This window comes from Aulonocara stuartgranti, assembly GCF_965226115.1.
Source record: "Aulonocara stuartgranti genome assembly, chromosome: 1".
Lineage (NCBI taxonomy): Eukaryota > Metazoa > Chordata > Actinopteri > Cichliformes > Cichlidae > Aulonocara > Aulonocara stuartgranti.
Window position 1 is genome coordinate 40,095,862 of NC_138939.1, and position 20,048 is coordinate 40,115,909.

The 20,048-nt window shown below is 43.8% G+C and overlaps 1 protein-coding gene across 9 annotated transcripts in view; it reads left to right on the forward strand.

Annotated features, from left to right (window-relative positions):
* The first annotated feature begins 8,338 nt into the window (after window positions 1–8,338).
* The window catches only part of herc1 (HECT and RLD domain containing E3 ubiquitin protein ligase family member 1), a 96,474-nt gene continuing 84,764 nt past the window's right edge, over window positions 8,339–20,048 (forward strand). For all 9 annotated transcript variants that reach the window (XM_082530525.1, XM_082530531.1, XM_082530528.1 and 6 more), the window contains exons 1-8: window positions 8,339–8,737; window positions 10,623–11,599; window positions 11,787–11,882; window positions 16,277–16,471; window positions 17,571–17,882; window positions 18,142–18,238; window positions 18,481–18,624; window positions 19,323–19,450. In XM_082530525.1, the coding sequence (XP_082386651.1) occupies window positions 10,649–11,599; window positions 11,787–11,882; window positions 16,277–16,471; window positions 17,571–17,882; window positions 18,142–18,238; window positions 18,481–18,624; window positions 19,323–19,450 (1,923 nt within the window). In that variant the 5' untranslated portion in view covers window positions 8,339–8,737; window positions 10,623–10,648. The remainder of the gene's footprint in view (window positions 8,738–10,622; window positions 11,600–11,786; window positions 11,883–16,276; window positions 16,472–17,570; window positions 17,883–18,141; window positions 18,239–18,480; window positions 18,625–19,322; window positions 19,451–20,048) is intronic.

Below are 20,048 nucleotides of genomic sequence, written 5' to 3' on the forward strand. Positions count from 1 at the left end.
GCCCACTCACATACTCATGCAGTGGGTGATGTGGGTTGTTCATGATGGATGTCAGCTTTACTAACATCCTCCCCTCACCAACCACCTCCACAGACTCCAGGGGACATCCCAGCACGGAGCTAGACCTCCGCACCAGTTTGTCAATCCTGCTCCTGTCCCTGTCCGTGCAGCCACTCCCCGAGCAGGCCACTGCATAGAAAAGGGCAGATGCTACCACAGTGTCATAGAATAACAGAGTCCCTGCAGACTCCGAAGGACCTCAGTCTCCTCAGCAGGTGGAGTCGACTCTGGCCCTTCTTATACAGGACGTCTGTATTTGTAGTCCAGTCCAGTTTCTTGTTGAGGTGAACACCCAGGTACTTATAAGAGTCCACTATCTCAATGTCTTTCCCTTGGATGTTCACTGGTGTTGTAGGGGGTGACTTCCTCCTGAGGTCTATGATCATCTCCTTTGTCTTGCCGGCGTTGATTTGGAGTACGTTGGTCTCACACCAGCCAACAAAGTCACTGATGACCCCCCTGTATTCCTGATCATTCCCGTCTGATACGCATCCAATGATGGCTGTATCATCTGAGAACTTCTGTAGATGGCAATCGTCCAAATTATAACAGAAGTCTGAAGTGTAAAGGCTGAACAGGAAAGGTGAGAGAACCGTGCCCTGTGGTGCCCCCGTGCTGCAGATTACCACCTCAGACACACAGTCATGGAGCCTCACATACTGTGGTCTGTTGGTAAGGTAGTCGATGGTCCATGCAGGCAGCTGTTTGCCTTCTCCGGCTCCCTCCAGCTTCCCTCTCAGTAGTGTGGGTTGGATGGTGTTGAAAGCACTGGAGAAGTCAAAAAACATGATCCTCACAGTGCTCCCCGCCTGCTCTAAGTGAGAGAGGGATCGGTGTACCAGGTAGATGACAGCGTCATCCACCCCAATTCCAGAACGGTAGGCGAACTGCAGGGGGTCCAACACTGAGCCCACCAGTGGCCGAAGGTGGTGCAGGATGAGCCTTTCCATGGTCTTCATCAGATGAGAAGTCAAGGCAACAGGCCTGAAGGCCTGAATAAAGTTTCTCTCTCTCCCCCTGTCCCCCATATCCAGCATGTAAACAAAAAATAGAGCAAAAACACCTTTAAGCCATTTATTGTAGACATGCTCTGGATGGGAGCAGTGTTTTTGAGGTAGATTATCTGAGTTTGTGTTGAAGCTTAGTTCTATTTTGTGTGCCATTTTGGCCTCGGCACAGCATGACAATTTAACAATTTGCTGAATAATATATACAACAGTGGTTTTTAAAGAAACGTTGTTTCTGTGGCTGCTTGGGGAAGTAAATGCCTGCCCCGAGTTTTATACCAGCCCCTGGATGGAAAACAGCCTCCTGCTAATGTAAGAAAGGCTTCCGAAAAGGGAGAAACAGCTCTTAATTTATGCCCTAGTTTAGGTTGTATGTATACCTTTTCTTGTCAATACTGTACTTGTGATTTATTTATTTATTTTGCATTTACAAAAAATAATTTGTTTAAAAATATTATTTTAATATGGCAACAAAATGGTTGGTTTTGTTTTTAAACAGATTTTTAAATGAGCAGTTCATTTTCAAAGACGATTTTCTTTTTTGAACATGAATCATTGTAATCCTACGGAGCCCCGCAGGGGACATGGGAGAAAAAAAAAAATTAAGACCGACTTTTGCGAGATCTCGCAAAACAAACTCGAGATCTCGCAAAAGTTTTAGGCGCATTCTTCGGAGGCCGCCAGCTCGAAGCCGACCGGGAGGTCGAGGCACGATGTGCCGGGAAAGTGGTGTTCCGTTCCTCCCGGCTGTAGTAGGTCTCGACCTCCCGTTAGCTTCGAGCTAGTGGGTGTCAGATCTCCAAAAACGTCGGAGCACTTTTGCAAATATGTGATGTCTTGTAAACCGAGCAGGTATCTGACGTTTACACAACTACATTCACGCCTCAAAATATCTCAAAAGTGTATTTTGTGACCCAGAAAGAGTAATATTACAACTAAGTAGCTGCTGCCATTGTTGGAATTCAACTTTTGCGAGATCTCGCAAAAGTCCGTCTTAATTTTTTTTTCTCCCATGTCCCTTGCGGGGCTCCGTATAATTCATAAGACCAAAGTGTCCTAGCAAATTAATCGATGGAATCATTGACAGAATACAGAAAAAATTGAATACAGCTCTAATTTTATGGTAATTGTTTAACTGCAGTACATAGTTATTCTAAAAGCAGAGTCTAAATTTTGTTTCAATTTAAAGTCCATTGCAAATATGTGGTCTGGTTTCCTGTGTTCGCTGACGTCTTCCTTCTTCGTCAGGATTAAGTGTCATGATTCAGTCGCTCCCAGTGGATTCCTAGAAATTAAACTGTGCAACCCAGCTCACACAGACCAATATTATCACAAATTATACCTTGACTGTGATATTTAGAGTGCTGTTTATGATCGCCTGGTGAATAATTTGAAATGTAATTTCAGAGCTGGGTTGTCATTCACTGTGCTTTCATTACCTTGAGCATCACTTTTCACGGTATATAAAGTCTTTGTCATTTCATCCAAATGATTATATAATGATATGATAAGCATATGACAGAGGTCGTGTAGAAGTGGCAAAATCATTGAAACTGGAAAAGAGTAAACCTCTTTTATTCTTAAATCCCTCACAAGTGAGTCTCCAATTATGAGGTTTTTCAGAGATGCTCGATGATGAAGGATGTGTTGAGTTACCTGAAGAAGGTCCCATTCCCTGAGATGAATGTGATGGACCTACTCACCTTCGGATGATTCGTAGAGCAGGTGGAAGAAGCCAGGAACCCGAATTCACAGCTGAGTAATGGTGAGGAAGAGCATAGACGGTCTGTCGCAAGTGGAGGGAATGCCTGCTCATCCAAGATGTTGAAAACAAGCTTTGTGGCAAAGCTCCAAGTGAACACAGAGCATTTATGTACAGTGAAAAAGTGAAACGGGGTTAAATTAGGTTGGAACAGTTGGAAGGTCCAGTAAATTTGATAAAAGTACTGTAACACAGAGCAAACAGCAGGCAGGCAAAGTAAAAAATTAACTGCTGGAAAGATGAACATTATCAGGTAAAGAGCCTGATGTTTTTCTCAGCAGCTGACGGGAAGCAAATCAGAGCTAAACTTAGAGAGAATGTTGGACTTTCAAAGGGCAAAGACCACTTCAAGTAAATGCCCAGTTTTCTCTGCAAATATTTGATGTGGAAGTGGGTAACACCAAACTGTTAGGGTCTAGTCAGAGCCATTTCAAGGAAGCAACACTGCATGAAAAAAAATGTACATTTTCCATTATTTTCATCTGAAAAAGGGCTTGTTAAACTACTAGAAAAAACAAATTGTTCAAGCCGAGGATCTAATGACATAACATTGTTGTCCAAATGTATTACATGTAACTGTCAAGGCGGACGGAACGGACTCAGGCACAAACAGGCTTTTCTAGGTCAAAGGTTTATTTACAGTCACCAATGTGCACGATATATATGAAGTGCAGGCAGGGGAATCCAGGGCTCCAAGGAAAGGTTGGGAGGGGAATCCACATACGCCATGTTCCTCAAACTCCACAATCATCTGCCGTTCGCTCACTCTCTTCTTCTCCAAAACCAAACAAAAAACAAGCTCCAGTGATCCAAATGAATTGCCCAACACACACACACACACACACACACACACACACACACACGAGTCCCTGAACAGGGTCCCAAAACATAGTTCAGGAGGCCGGCCCGGAGGCTGACAATTCAGGAGTCTAGAACAGTTCATCTTCAGGGGCCACCCGTGCGGACGGCAACGGCGGCGACAAGTCCGGAGGCCGGCCGCGCGGAAGATAGCAGCGGCGTTCGGGAGGTCGCCCATAGTGGCGATGACGCCCAACAAGCAGCCTGGCAGATGACTGCCGATGTCGAGGCGGCAGTTTGGGACACAAAGGCTGCGTGGCCCCCGCAGCACCAGGCAAGGCAGAGGCTGGACCAGGCGAGGACGAGGCCGGAGCTGCAGCTGCTGCTGCTGCAGGCGATGTGGATGCAGCTGCTGCTGCAGGCGATGTGGGTGAAGCAGGTGAAGAAGCAGGTTGCTGGACGGGCTCCTCAGGCCCTCCAGCTGACGAGGTAGGTTGCTGGACGGGCTCCTCGGGCCCTCCAGCGGAGACGGAGATGAGGACGGGCTGGCCGGGCTCTCCAGAACCCCCAGTGGAAACAGTCACTGAACCAGCGGGCACAGGGCCCCCTGGCACACACATGGCTGACTGCAGCTGCACGGAGCACTGACCCTGCTCAGGCAGCGACAGCCGGGTGCAGTCCTCAGCTCGGTTCTTAGCCTCCAGGGGTCCAGAGTGGGCTGAGGGCTGAAACTCAGCCTCTGGGGGGGCCCTGGAGTGCGTCACAGTCTCTGAACTGGCCAGCTTTTGAGGACTGATAACAAAATTGTGTGGTTTGTCTCTCTGCTTAGGATTAGAGGTCGTAGAACAGTTCTTTATGGGTTGAATAGACATAGCTTGCTGTACTGGAGGAGTAGGTGAAGATGATGGCTGAATAGGTGGCTGAGCTGAGGGCGACTGAGGAAAAGGTTGGAAAAATAATGGTGGTGAAGTTGGAGACTGAGCTGACGATAAGGCTGATGATTCCTCTACCAACTGAGCTATTGACTGGGCAATGGACTGTAACATAGTTTGTAATAAGTCTGGCTGTGACTGTAACTGGGCTATGGGTAGTGAGGCTGAATGTGACGGAGCTTCCGGCTGGGCAGCTGACGGAGCTTCCGGCTGGGCAGCTAACTCAAAAAAAAAAAAAAAAAAAAAAAACCACACAGCCCCGGTATAAACAGTCACAAGGTCTGGCGAAACAAAGAGTGCCTTTTCCACTCACCACAGCCGGCAACTCAGAAGTCTCGGGACCCGGCTGTGGCAATGGGCGTCGGCGGCGTGAACGTCGCTTCCTTCTAAGGGATAGCACCGACCGGCCGGGTAATTCCACATCCGGCGGGCCGGGCCGCAGATTCCCCGGCCGGCGGTGCAAAACATTCACCACCGGGCTGGGTCGGGAAGCGGTAGCAGCTGGAGGGTGAAGATGGAGTTCGTTCAGAATGAAGTCCTGTGCGAGCGGGTGAAGAGAGTCCAGTAGCCAGGGGTGAGGAGAGAGTAATTGCTGTAGCCTGGCTTCTATAACGCGGTGAAATTCCTCTCCCTCACGTTCGAGCCACAGGTTAACCAACCTTGAAACGGAGTCAATTAATTCCTCCCAAAACTCCTGGGAAGGTGCGGATGCTGCTGGGTCCATGTTTGGTCGGCTCGTACTGTCGCGGCTGGGGCAGCAATCGTGTAGTGAAATGAAAAGGACCCAAAATGCAGGCAGCTGACTGATGAAGAGTGTGACGTTTATTTACAAGGTGGGATAGTGGCAAGCAAGCAGTGAGGCATGACAAATAACTGAAGAAACCTAAACTGGGAGAACTACATAACAAACCTAAGAGCATACAAAAGGGGTGCGGGGCAGAGAGCCACAGGAACGAAACACCATGGAACACAGAGAAATGCAGACGAGCCAACAACGAACACAGACCGACACCCACTAAATATACACACACAAGGTAATTGGGTAATCACACACAGGAGGGAAGAACAGCTGAACCTAATACACATGATGACTGGAGGACACAAGCTGAACACAATGACAACAGACAGAGACCTTCAGAATAAAACAGGAAATCTAGAACACGAACCGGACACAAGGGGGGAGGACACAGAATACCAAAATCAGAATAACTAGAACAGAGGAAAATAATCATAAAACACAAAACGCTGGGTCAACGACCCAGCACCATGACATAAACTTATACACAGTACATTAGCACAATAACTGAAACCAGCCCACTGAATGAACAGTGGGCTGTGAGGTCAGTTCCTTGATCATTAATATGCAAATTGTCATGACCATTGATCAATGTCCATGAGTACCATTCACAGAGAGTTGGGGAATTCAAATTCAAATTCAAATTCAAATTTTATTTGTCACGTACACAGTCATACACAGTACGATATGTAGTGAAATGCTTGGACAACTGCTCGTGACCTAAAGAAAACACAAAAGGAAAAGGCTATGAATAAGATAGGAAATAAATATGAAAAATTAAAAAGGGTAAATTTAACTAGGAAGGAATAAAATATAAATTAAGGTTAAAAATGAAATAACTGTACAACACAAATTAGAATGAAGGGTAAATTTAACTGGGAAAGAATAAGATAAAATATATAAGTTAAAGTTGAAAATAAAATAACTGTACAACAAAATACACAATATAGAACTATATAAGAATGTATGAAGAAATATAAATAAATATATACACAATAACAGCAGCTGTACAAGTATTAACCGGAAATGAAGAATGTAGTGACCAGTGTTGTGCAATCCACATTATGTCCTGTGCAGTGCAAATATGCTTAAAGTGATTTAAGTGATGAAGTGAAAACAATGTCCAGAAAGTCCAGTGTGTGTGTAAGAACCATATGTGTGGGTCAGTACTGTGTGGTGGTGTGATTGAGAGACCATATCGCCTGCGGGAAGAAGCTCCTCCTCAGTCTCTCTGTGTTGGTCTTCAGGGAGCGGAATCGCTTTCCTGACCTCAGCAGAGAGAACAGTCTGTTGTTGGGATGGCTGAGGTCCTTCACGATCTTCCTGGCCTTGGTCCAGCACCGCCTGCTGTAGATTGAGTGCAGGTCAGGGAGCTCGGAGCGGATGGTGCGCTCAGCTGATCGCACAACCCTCTGTAGAGCTCGTCTGTCCTGCATGGTGCTGTTCCCGAACCAGGTTAAGATGTTTCCCGCCAGGATGCTCTCTATGGTGCACGAGTAAAAGTTCCTGAGCACCTTGGAGGGCAGTTGGAAGTCTCTCAAGCGTCTGAGGTGGTAGAGACGCTGCAATGGCTGCAATCACAGCATTGTAAGATGCTGAAAGACGTACCCTTAGCTCCACTCCTTGATTCAGAGATTTCCCTTTTCATGTAAATGGCCTCCTTTACTCCGCGCTCAAACCAACATTCGTCCCTGTCCAGGATGTGTACATCCTCATCACTGAAAGAGTGTCCACTGGCCTGTAGGTGTAAACAGATTGCAGAGTCCTGGCTAGAGTTAGCTTTTCTGTGTTGTGCCATTCGCTTCCCCAGAGGTTTTTTGGTTTCCCCGATGTATAAATATCTGGGAAGGAACCTAAAGAAAGCTCCAGCTGATCCAGGAGAGAAGGACAACTACTAATTGAAAACCCTTAGTGATCCCATAGTGTCTGGAGTATCGGCACAGTTGAGGTGCATTTTTTCTAAACACAGCACATCTGTGGCTTTTAAACCCCAAAACACGCTGCACCAAAAATTGATCCACCCCAAGGATCGGGTCCCCCGACACAAACAGAGTAATATAGTGTATGAAGTGCCAGAAGGATTGCCAGGATTTATACATTGGGGAAACCAAACCAAACCAAACAACCTCTGGCTAAGCAGATTTAATGTTCCTATATTGCCACAGTGGGTCCTCCTGCTGCATGACAATTTCCAGCCTCATGTGGCAAGACTATGCAGATATTTCCTGGAGAATGAAGGAATCGATACCATTGACTTCCTGCTTCCTCTGGAATATTATGCTTTTGGTCCATCTGATGGCGCCAGATTGCACTTTAGACTATCCAGGAAGTCAGTGATGCCCTGCTCGAAATCTGGGAGGAATCCCTGAGGATATCATCCATTGTCTCATTAAGAGCATGACCAGACATTGGAAGGCACGAATACAAGTGTGTGGAAGCCATAGAGTTGTACTGAAATTTCTGCAGAATGATTTAGCCTGGAACATATTTTTTTTGTTTCACTTTCATTTTTGGCATGTCTTTGAATGCAGCCCTTTGTAGGTTGAACATTTTCATCAAATGATACGACATCCTTTTATTCTCAACACATCACCCAATATCTACATAGGAATGATTTTTTTCCCTCACTTAAAGTATTCCTTTAATTTGCTTGACCAGTTTACAATATACAGTATATAGGTAATCCGATCAGACATAACAACAATAAGTAAATAAATAAATAAATAAATATAGATAACAATTATACTTGAAATGTTGAAAGACAAGAGCTAAACATATTAAAAATGTGCGTCTTCATTTACTTGGGTTTGAGTTTTAAGTTATTCAAACACTCACAGTAAGGTTGAGTTTTAAGAGTATTTTTGTGATAGCAGCTTTGACCTGTAATGGTACAGAACAGAATGACGCTGTCAGGGTGAGGCCTGTACCATAAATGATAATTAAAAGTGACATGGCATCGAAATCAGCTGACCACGAAGACTGTCATGAAGCCCTTTGTCTCTGTGGCCGTGAGCTACTGTGCGTTACTGCTGATGGTTTTGAGCACATGGGCACTCGGAGAAAACACACGGGACATACTGACCAGACAAACGAAAATCAGACAACTAGAGAAGCAGACAGGCAGATAGAGAGATAGACAGGTCTCAGCGTCATAGCCCGGGGCTGGGGCTCTGTACGGGGTTGACAGTGAACACACTGCCGCTTGCAGGATTCACTCGCTGCAGGACGAGGCGGGCGGAGGCATGGAAATCGTTGCATGCCACTGTCTCTTTTCACGTTAACGTTACCGCCACGGCATTGACCATACTGCTTTTGCTTGAAATGAAGCTCAGTTGGATTGTTGTGTAACCGCACAGAGAAAAGGAGGCCTTTCGCTATACTGGTGAGCGAGCTTTTTTTCCCTAGCTAGCGTTAGTCAGCTGTAGCTAGCAAGCTAACACACTCGGCGCTGATGATACAGCAGATAAGCCAGGCTGATACTGGCCGAAATAGCTCACCTCTCACAAACCTGTGCTTTATGTACAGCTATGGATGCTCATAACTAGGTTGTTACCCCCCGTTACACCCGCGCATGAAGATGTCACGTTTAGGTATTTTAACCTTTGGCTAACTGAGGGTCGTCAAGAAAGTTAGCTACAATCGCCGACAGTAGCAGCGGTCGATAGTTGTTTCTGTTTTGTTTTGTTTTGCCTCGTCTCAAAACTAACCACTAACATGTAGCTTGTGGTTTGACGCAAGCGCTAGCAGTGCTGCTAAGCTTACTGCCATTTCTGTTACTTTGACAGCCCTCTGCAGTGCTGTCACTTTGTGAAACTATTAGCTGCTGGTGATTATCATTGCAGAAAAACAGCCTTTCCAATCTGACACAAGAAACAAGTTACTAAACCGCTCGTCATTCAAGCCAGCGGTGTCACACCTAAGTATCATCCGGCGGGTAGCTGTTTGTTAACCTTAGAAGCTACAATAAAGCAGCGTTAACACGGCCGTTGCTCTATGTTAACGGTATCTGAACATCTAAGTGCTGTCTGCATGTTCACCACGATTACATGACCTGACACTGGTTATCTACACTACAGCAGAAAACTTTATAAAATTCACGTAACCCTTCACGTGTGTCTTAGTTAGCATACATTTCGAAGCTTTCTAATCTTAAAAATGTAAAGAAATGACCATGTAAATCAAATATAATGAAAAAATGCCATACTGCAATGAAATATACCGTGACGACATTCCAGAATTGTAGCTTATTTAGTTTCTGATTCATGTTTCAACACAGATCAGCTGCAGCCTTTAAACCACAGAGATCTGAAGCAAATATTGACTATCTTGCCACATTGCTGGGAAACACTGGATCCTAGCCATTGTGGATGTTATGCTGACATGAACCAGGCCACTCCCTGACATCAGTGCCCCCCCCTGCAGACAACACAAAACTGCCCACGATGGGCTTGAGGAACATAATAACCAAAAGCTTTCTTTAAATTCCTCAGATCCCCATCTGTTCTAAAGCAGTATAGGATGCACTAGGCTGCTCAGTCCAAAAGACCAAGCCGCAAAACACGACCCAGCTACAGTAAGATGGAACCATGATGCAGTATAGTAGATGTTTGTATTGCTATTTAATTCTCGATTTCAGAATAATTGCAGCCCTAATTATAACAGAACACCTTTATAGTCTATTTGTCTGACCTTTTGCAGCTTTATACGCCCTCTAGAAGCCTTCGATCAAGTGATCATTTATGCAAGTCTAGAATGGTTCATAGAGGGGATCAGGCGTTTGTGGTTGTGGCGCCGAAAATGTGGAACGATCGACCTCTCCGCATTAGAAAGGCCCCAACTATCACTCTTTATAAATTTCATCTTAAAACATATTTTTTCTCTTTGGCTTTTGATACTGCATGAGAGTTACCAATTCTTTTTATCCTAATTTTCTTTTAATGTTCTTACCCGTTGTTGATGTTAATGTCACTATTTAATTATTACTTTGTACAGCACTTTGGTCAACTCTCTGTTGTTATTAAATGTGCTTTATAAATAAATAAATGGGAGATAGTGTTTCAAACATGTCAGGCTGACTTTATTCTCAAATGTACAACTAAACTTCACAAACAGCAGTAGTGATGAATGCAATCAATGTCCAATTTATTATTTTACAATGGGTCATATCAACACGACTGTTCTCTGATAGCTGTTCTATAAGAGGGTACATATATAAATTTAATCGAAACAGATTTAATGTTAACGTTTTGCCCACTCCGTGTTTTCAGGACTGATGGCTCCAGAGTAACATGCCATGGCTTTAATGATCCCCCCTGTGAAACTGAAATGGCTGGAGCACCTGAACAGCTCATGGATTACCGAGGACAGCGAGTCCATAGCCACACGGGAGGGAGTTTCTGTGCTCTACTCAAAGCTGCTGGCCAACAAAGAGGTTGTACTGCTGCCCCAGCAGGTGCTGTGTCTGAAGGGCCCCCAGCTCCCAGACTTTGAGCGCGAGTCCCTCTCTAGTGATGAGCAGGAGCACTACCTGGATGCTCTGCTCAGCAGCCAATTGGCGTTGGCCAAGATGGTGTGCTCCGATTCCCCGTTTGCTGCCGCTCTGCGGAAACGTGTGCTGGTGCTTCAACGCGTCTTCTACGCGCTTTCCAACAAGTATCATGACAAGGGCAAGGTTAAGCAGCACCAGCACTCACTGGAGAACAACTCGGGTTCGGCAGATCTGCACTCTGTCAGTGAGCGGCCACGGTCCAGCACTGACGCCCTCATTGAGATGGGTGTTCGCACTGGCCTGAGCCTTCTCTTTGCTCTGCTGCGCCAGAGCTGGATGATGCCTACTGCACCGAACCCAGGTGGAAATCCTGGGAGCAACATAAACTTGTGTAATGATGTCATTCACACAGCCATTGATGTTGTTAGCTCCCTGCCAGCACTCTCTCTTGCCAATGAGAGCAAGATCCCACCAATGGGACTGGACTGCCTGTCCCAGGTTACCACCTTTCTGAAGGGAGTGACAATGCCAAATTCTGGGGCAGATATTTTAGGGCGGCGGCTGGCCTCAGAACTACTACTGGGGTTGGCTTCACAGAGGGGTTCTCTGCGCTACTTGCTGGAGTGGATTGAGATGGCTTTGGCTGCGTCAGCTGTGGTCAGTACGATGGAGCAGAATAAGTTGCTACAGAACCAAGAAGGCCTCATTAGCTATGATTGTTTCATGAACATCCTCATGCAGATGAGGCGCTCTTTGGTAAGTAAATGTTAACAATGTACCTATTAATTTTTAGTATTATAAATCCAGTCAGAACTGGTAATATATGCATGTCATTCCTCATCTCTACAAGAAATGGTATTCTGCAACAGTTTGAGTGTTATTAAGTGCAGTGTCCATGCTTTGAAGCTTTGAGTGTTCTCATCATTGAATTGTCTTCTTCCAGGGTTCCTCAGCAGATCGTAGCCAGTGGCGAGAACCCACACGGACCTCTGATGGCTTGTGTTCATTATATGAGGCGGCACTCTGTCTTTTTGAAGAAGTAAGCAAGCACTTTTTTTTTCTTTTAAGAAATTGTATTATTGCGCCAAAAATAGCACCTTATAATGGCAGTAACTAAATTGTTTACTTTTGGTGTTGAGTTGGGTAGTTCTGTTCCACTCTGGCAAAAATATTCATATTTAATACTGAAATCCTGAGTGAAAAGAAAGCAACTGGACTTCAGGCTCCTCAACCTTCACTCACATCTTGTGTCAGGTGACCTCAAGTAGGCATGGAAATCAAGAACTGCAGCAGTTCAGTTCCTTGGAATTGTTCGTTTTCCCATTGATTGTGCTTTTTGGTCCTACTTGCACTTGTGCTACAATCAACTGATTTCAATTCGTGTGTCAGAGGAAGAAAATAGTGGCGCAGTCTATAGCTGGATATGGACATTACTTTAATTTTAATTGCAAAAAAGGACGAGAGCACGAAAGTATAGTGGATACTGCACCCAGGACAGAGGCGACTGCATAGCACAACTTCGGCTCTTTGCAAGCATCCGCACAGACAGAATGCTAATGCTAATGCTAAGCTCGCCAGGAACCCAGAGTGGTGTTCAAGCTGAGTAAATGTCAACACCCGCCCAGCAGTCAGACCCTGAACTTCAACAGGTAACAAAAGAAGTAATTATCAGCCAGGCTCAGATCCTCAGTTTCTGTCTGCTTATTTTTCTGCAGTAGAATCACTGTGGCAGTCGCTTTGAGCTGTTTTCATCTTTATTTGTGTTCATACCGAGAGAAAGATCACATGTGTGTCTTCATTAGAATGAGGATTTTTGTTGGTGTGTGGAACTGTAGCCTGTAGGTTTATGAATTACTTTCTCTGGTCGGTAATTAAGTAATGTACTGTATTACTTTTGAGAAAAGTAATGAGTAATGTATAATTCATTGTTTTGTTTTGTTTTTTTTTTTTTGAGTAACGACTCGAATGGTGATCACAGCAAAGAGGGGAAATATCTCAAAATATGCACAAACATTTAACCATACAGCACGCATTTACTTTGAACAAATGTAATATCTTTAAAATGTTGCTTAGAGATGTTGGTGACTCTCAGTGGGGCCAATGAGAACCTAATGTGAATCTAATGTGAAGTGATATTAATAATGCAATCAGAATCTATAAATTCAGTTCCCATTCCTACTCAACGGGTCACATGATAGGATGACTTTGAAAGCAGGGCTTCCATAGTGTCGTGTTAACTGCTTCACATGATATGAGAAGTTTCTAGACCGAGAGGAGACACAAACCCAGCCACAGGGTAGTGTCAGCTGGTGCACTCCTGATGCCACTCCCACTCCTGGGTTAGTGGGAGGGTTGTTCCAGGGAGAGCCTAAAATCTGTGCCAGATCTGATGTGGTGCCCCTCAAGCAGCCGAAAGTACTGCTAATGATTTTGTGGATTTATTGTAGTCAATATCATACAGTGAACACAACATGGGAGTCTTTTTATTGTACAGCAGAAATAAACATGTTTATAGCCTGGTGAAATAAAACAGCTTTGGTCTCTGTCACCCTTCTTCATAACAACTACCAACAACATACTCTGTTTATTAATTCATGAATCTGGATACCGGAGTGCTGCCACAGGAAGCTGTAGTTGTTTTGTAGCGCTGGTGCCTTTTGGAGTATTTTTAATGGAATTAAAATGCTTCTTGCTGACTTAGTTTTGGGGACTGAAATTCATGTACTGTTGATTAAGTGAATTTCTTACAGTTAACTAGCACAGAGCTGTGCCATATTACCAAAATCTTATATCCCGATATAAGTGGTTTCTTGTCCCGATAGCAATATATATATTTAAAAAAAAGCCTGTACATCGATTGCAGAGGGTTCAGTCTCTCATGAAGAAATGATCCTTTATTAAATGGCATACCATGGACCAAAACCTCTTCTAACGTTTGACTCTGTGGTTTATTTTGAGAAGCTGACGGCTCTTTTTTGCTGCTTATTCGATATATCATCATCAGATATATTTCGTCTTATCGCACAGCCCTAAACTAGCAGCTGTATGTCTGTGTTTATGGCTGCATCTTCCACTACAGCAGCTAGCACTCCACTTTATCAAAGATGGTAACTTGTAGCTCCAAAGCACTTAACATACCAATTACTGAAGTGCTGATGGTGACGTCACTGTGACTGAAAGCAGGCTGCTGGTGCATTGGATTTGTAACTGAGAGTATTAACTGTAAAACAGAATGCACAACAATATTTTTATCACTGTATTGTTTTGATTTAACCAAATTCTAACACGACTAATTGTGAAAGTTTACTTAGCGAAAGAAATGAGTCATGCTCTTGATAGAAACACAATGCCAAGAGGTCAAGTGACACAGAGCTCTGATGAACTACCAGGAAAACTAAATCTCTGATGGACCCTTATTTAAGGAGAAAAATCTGGTACTTAAAAGCATTGTTGCCATATTTTCTACTATACCATTAAGCAACAAAAGCTGACTATTTAATACAGTTTGGGTATTTTGTAACCGTTCGGCTGGATTACTGTGATTCTCTTTATTTTGGGGTGAGTCGATCTTCTGTTTTTCGACTGCAGTTAGTCCAGAATGCTGCTGCACGCCTTTTAACTGGCACTCGTAGATACGAGCATATCACCCCAGTTTTATATTCACTTCATTGGCTGCCCGTGCATTTTAGGATCCATTTTAAGCTGCTTTTATTTGTTTTTAAATGTTTGTCCAATGCTGCCCCTCTGTACCTCTCTGAGCTTCTTCATCCATACATACCTTCACGGTCCCTCAGGTCGGCAGACCAGCTCCTCCTGAGCGTGCCCAGGACTAATCGTGAGCTCAGAGGGGATCGGGCGTTTGCTGTGGCAGCACCAAAATTGTGGAATGAGTTGCCTTTACATGTTAGACAGGCACCTTCCTTATCTGTTTTTAAATCACGTCTTAAAACATATTTATTTACCTTGGCTTTCAGCACAGCAGGACTTGTTGATGTCTCTTAATATGTTTCTTATTAATTATATTATTTTTAATTTTAAGATATTTTACATGTAATTTAAACTGTTTCCTCTCTGTTTTATATTTGTAGCACTTTGGTCAACATTGTTGGATGTAAAGTGCGTTATAAATAAAGATGCTATGCTATTTTTAAATTAAAAGTGATCTGGCAATACAACTGGAAACGTTAAACTTAAGCTTAACACATTTCTGTGTTTGCAAGTTAGTTCAAAACTGCCTTTCATTTCTTCCTTTTGGTGCTGAGATGTCAACAGCAGACCAGTAACCACCATCACCGGGTTGGTTAGTTGCAGATAATTGACTTGCATTAGTTTATGTTAGCGAATAAGCGAAAGAACAGATAACTCACTGGAAAACAGGGAACAAAACTGTGTGGCTGTAGCTCGAGAGTAGAGCAGATCATCTGTGGTTCAATCCCTAGGTGCTCTGGCCTTCATGGCAAATATCTTTAGGCAACATACTAACATGAGTTGTTTTCCGTTCTTCGTGAAAGTTGGATAGAAAGCACTTGCATAGAAAACAGTGCTTGTGTGAATCGGTGAAGCTCCGTAAAGCGGTTTGAGTGTTCAGATAGAGTAGAAAATTGCTTTATAAGAACTGCTAATGGTGATGTCACTGTGACTGAAAGCCGTGCTGCAGCCAAGCAAAGCATGGGTTACTTGTGGACGTACCTTCAACTGACCAATAGAAGCAAAGCAGGAGGGAACAGGAGAAAAATTCAAAGATCAAAACAAGTATAAAAAGCACAGACAGTGGTTGCAGAGGACAGGGTTTATTGTTTTTAACACTCAGGTCTTTGTATGTTATAACTTCGCTCTTCTCCACGGCTGGCTGATGGACCAGCAAAAGCTGAAGTGGTTCAGAGACCAATTATACCATGTACAACTGGGAGTTACACCCTGAGGCAGCAAAAGTACATTTTTGTGTGTCTGGGCTTTATGCCAGACTGTTAGAAGCAGTTGAGCTAGCTTAAAATCAGTGGACAAAAGCGCTAACTGGTAGTAGCTAGCTCAACTCAGCAGAGGTGTTCTTATTGAAGTGAACAGCATATGAACTTGGGTTGCAAGACGGACCTCAAATATGTCATTACAGATCATCTGCCTTAAAGCCAGGGGGCGTGGGGGGACAGTATCCCGTACTACATATGTTTTACTGACAGAATCAACTGAAAGGGGAAGTGGAACAAGTTATGAAGTTGATGTACGTATGAGGAATTCCTGTGAGCGTAAAGCTCAGGCTTTGCTCTCAACGTTTGAAAGGGAGAGCCCATGAGAAGAAAGGACTATTATTGTTAGCTGTGAATCATCTAAATAACAATAATAATAATAAAAGTAAAGCTTACTCTAGAAGAGTTTCAGCATAAAGCTATGCAGCTGGAAATAAGTATCATGGCTCCTCTTTTTGTTTTCTCCCAGGTATGTCGAATGGCATCGGACTACTCTCGCACTTGTGTTAGCCCGGACAGCATACAGACTGGCGAGACACCTGTGGTGTCGGAAACCTGTGAAGTGTATGTGTGGGGCAGCAACAGCAGCCACCAGCTAGTGGAGGGAACACAAGAGAAGATACTGCAGCCCAAGCTGGCTTCGAGTTTCGCAGATGCACAAACAGTAAGAGCAAACCTTTCTACTGTAAAACTTCATAATTCTTCAACTCTGTTCTTTGTAGAAAATTAAGAAACCTATCATCAGCTTCAAATGGCAAACTGGATGTTGTCTTTTAAAGAGGCATTACTTTTACTGATCACAAAAATGGTTCGATGTAAGATTTCACTGGTTTTCTCACAGAGATTAAAACTGTATTTGTTATTGAGACAGGGACGGTACTTTAGAGATGATGGAGTGAACATGATTCTGATTTTACTTCCAACTTGGCTTGTTTATGTTTTGGGAAACAAATGACTGAAACATGTAGAACTTGTAGAACTCTGAGACCCGGTTTCTTTTTGTTTGTGTTCTAATTTTTTTTATTCTGATTATAGTTTTACTGAGTTTAATATTATAATTAATTTCATATTGTAATATTTCCCAACAAGACTTAACTGGGCAGGCTGCCCAGTTACGTGACATTTAAATTATAATTTATTTTCATCTGACTGAGAGAAAAACACAATCTATGAGTGTACAATCTCTCGTTTTGGAAGTTCAGTTGCTGTTAGCCTGGTAGTTCTGGTCCTCAGTGTGACTCAGCTGTCTCCAGTCTCACAGAGACTCCAGTGCCAACATCTTGGACTGCAGCTTTTAGCAGCAGGCTATGTTAGACTCCACTGTGAGTTCAACGGCCACGCAGCTCTGATGCAGCAGAGCAGGAGCAGAGCAAGTTCAAACACGAAACAACAGTTTGTTGCAGTTTCCCCGTCTCTCTAATCTAAGAATCTCTGAGATCCTGCAGTGGTATATCACAAGAACGGTGGTAAAGACCAGTCAGCTGTTCCGCACTGCATGTGCCAAGTAACAAAAATCGAAAATGTGGTGTCACTTTTGGCACGAGATGCTGTTTGCGATGGAGCGATGGCAGATTGAAACTGTTACTGTCTGTTTAGAGAAGGTTGGCTTAAACTGAAGCATGGCTGATGGGTAGTGCCTTGTCATATTTTCCAGCATCAAACCGTAGCACTCACTAACTCGCTCAGTAACAGTTGCAGAATGGTGTTGAGTAAGCCTGCAGCCTTTCACCACAGAGGCAAAACTTCTTCGCTATTCTCTTCAGATTGAGGCAGGCCAGTACTGCACCTTTGTGATCTCCTCGGATGGGTCTGTGCGGGCCTGCGGGAAGGGCAGTTATGGCCGTCTAGGCCTCGGAGACTCCAACAACCAGTCGACCCTCAAAAAGTTGACCTTTGAACCCCACCGTGCCATCAAAAAGGTGTCATCATCCAAGGGATCAGACGGCCACACACTGGCCTTCACCACAGAGGGTGAGGTGTTCAGCTGGGGAGACGGTGATTATGGCAAACTGGGCCATGGGAACAGCTCAACACAGAAGTACCCAAAACTTATCCAGGGGCCACTGCAGGGGAAGGTAGGATGTATACACTTTCACTCATGTAGTACAATAAAGCAGCAGTGAAATCTAGACGGTCCAAATATGATGTGTCTATTTTCTCCACTTCTAGAAACTGTAAAATTCATACAGAGTCCTGTGCTAGTAGATGACGATTTAACAGTTCTCGTGGTGAATTATCTTGTTGGTGTTCTCCTGTACCACATAGAAAACACACAGTCTTTTGAGTGTTTCCTGGCATCGGCAAACATTACAATGCGTTTGTATGCTTTGTCAGGTGGTGGTGTGTGTGTCTGCTGGCTACAGACACAGTGCTGCAGTCAGTGAAGATGGAGAGCTGTACACATGGGGAGAAGGAGACTTTGGAAGATTAGGTATGTTGTCGAGCTACAGTCCATTCATTTCCACCTTTTCTGTGAAGTAATGTGCAGATCCATCCAGTTTTCTGAGCATCAAAATATCCGTGCAGATGATTACTCTCTGTTCCAGTTGGTATATTTTCTAAATGACAGACGATGGGCGTCACGGGAGTGCAGGGTTATCTGCTGCTTTTCATTTGTGTTGCAGAATTTCCATTTGTAAATAGCCTGACCCTTTTTATTATGTGTGAATGCAGGTCACGGTGACAGCAACAGCCGCAACATTCCTACCCTGGTCAAAGACATCAGCAATGTTGGAGAGGTGTCATGCGGAAGCTCCCACACTATTGCTCTGTCAAAGGATGGACGCACTGTCTGGTCATTTGGGGGAGGGGACAATGGTGTGTACCTTCATTTGTCAAATAGACTTCAGAACTAAGGGTATAAATGTGGACATCTGCATTGGCACTTCTGTGGGACAAATAATGCCAAAGGTCAGAGAATGGCCAGTTGAATGGATGCTTTGGGCTGATAGGAATGCAATATTCATTCAAATAACCAGTCAGTACAACCAGGGTCTGCAGAAGAGCTTGACTGCACAACTTGCTAAACATTGAGTCAGATTGTCTACAGCAACTGGACAAAGATAGGTTCAGAATAACACAAACGTACAGAGTGATCCTGCCTTGTACCAGTCATTTAAGCTGAAGGTGGTGGTTTAATTATGTGGGGGATATTTTTTGGCACACTTTGGGCCCTACAGTACCAACTGAGAATGCTACTGTTAGGTGTCCATTTCTTTATTACCACAGTTTACCCATTTTTCTCATGACTGCTACATGAAGGATGATGTACTACATCGCAAAGCACAGGTCATCTCACCCTGGTTTCTCAAACACAACAGTGACTTCACTGATCTCAGATCTTAAACCAGTAGAGCAACTTTGGGATGTTGTGGAACAGAAAATTCGCATTAAGGATGTTTTGCTGACATCCCCTCATCCAGTAAATCCATGATGTTTGCTGTAACTAATGAAGTGGCCAGTATGTGTAAACTGCAAATAAGTTCATTTAAGAATGTTCATTCTGTGTCTTGCAGGGAAACTGGGTCATGGCGATACTAATCGAGTCTACAAACCAAAAGTAGTGGAGGCCCTGCAGGGCATGTTCATCAGAAAAGTGTGTGCAGGAAGCCAGTCATCTCTTGCATTAACTTCTACAGGACAGGTAGGACATGATTTGTGTTTCCGCTAACCAAGAGTTATAAAAAGTCTGCAATACAGTAATCTTAGTTTTAAGCATTAAAATATCTGTAAAATTATTTTGATCGATCTTAAAATTATAAAGTCAATCATTATAGAAGTGCTTAAACATGATCCCCGCCCCCTCTCAGAGGGGGAAATTTCTACTTCTCAAGGCCTTAACCAATATGAAATCAGAACTCACTCGTGTAATATATGCAGTTTTGCCACAAACCACAAAGCAAATACATAGGGCTGCACGATTAATCGTTAGAAAATCGCGATCTCGATTCATACTTATGTGCGATCTCATTTCCAAATGACAACGATTTAAAAAAAAAAAAGAAAAAAAAAAGACGAAGACGATTGTACCGTATTTTGATCCGGGACGTAATCTGCATGAAAACAAGCACTCACTCTTCCTGCTCAACAAATGACGAGGGCGGAGCCTTATACCACGTGATACAGAAGCTGTGCCGTGTGATGCTAAAATTAGCAGGAAAAAACAACAGAGAGCACGTCAGGGATGACGAGAAAGTGACAGGAGAAAATCCGTCCCGGTCAACCACCCAAACATCAATAAC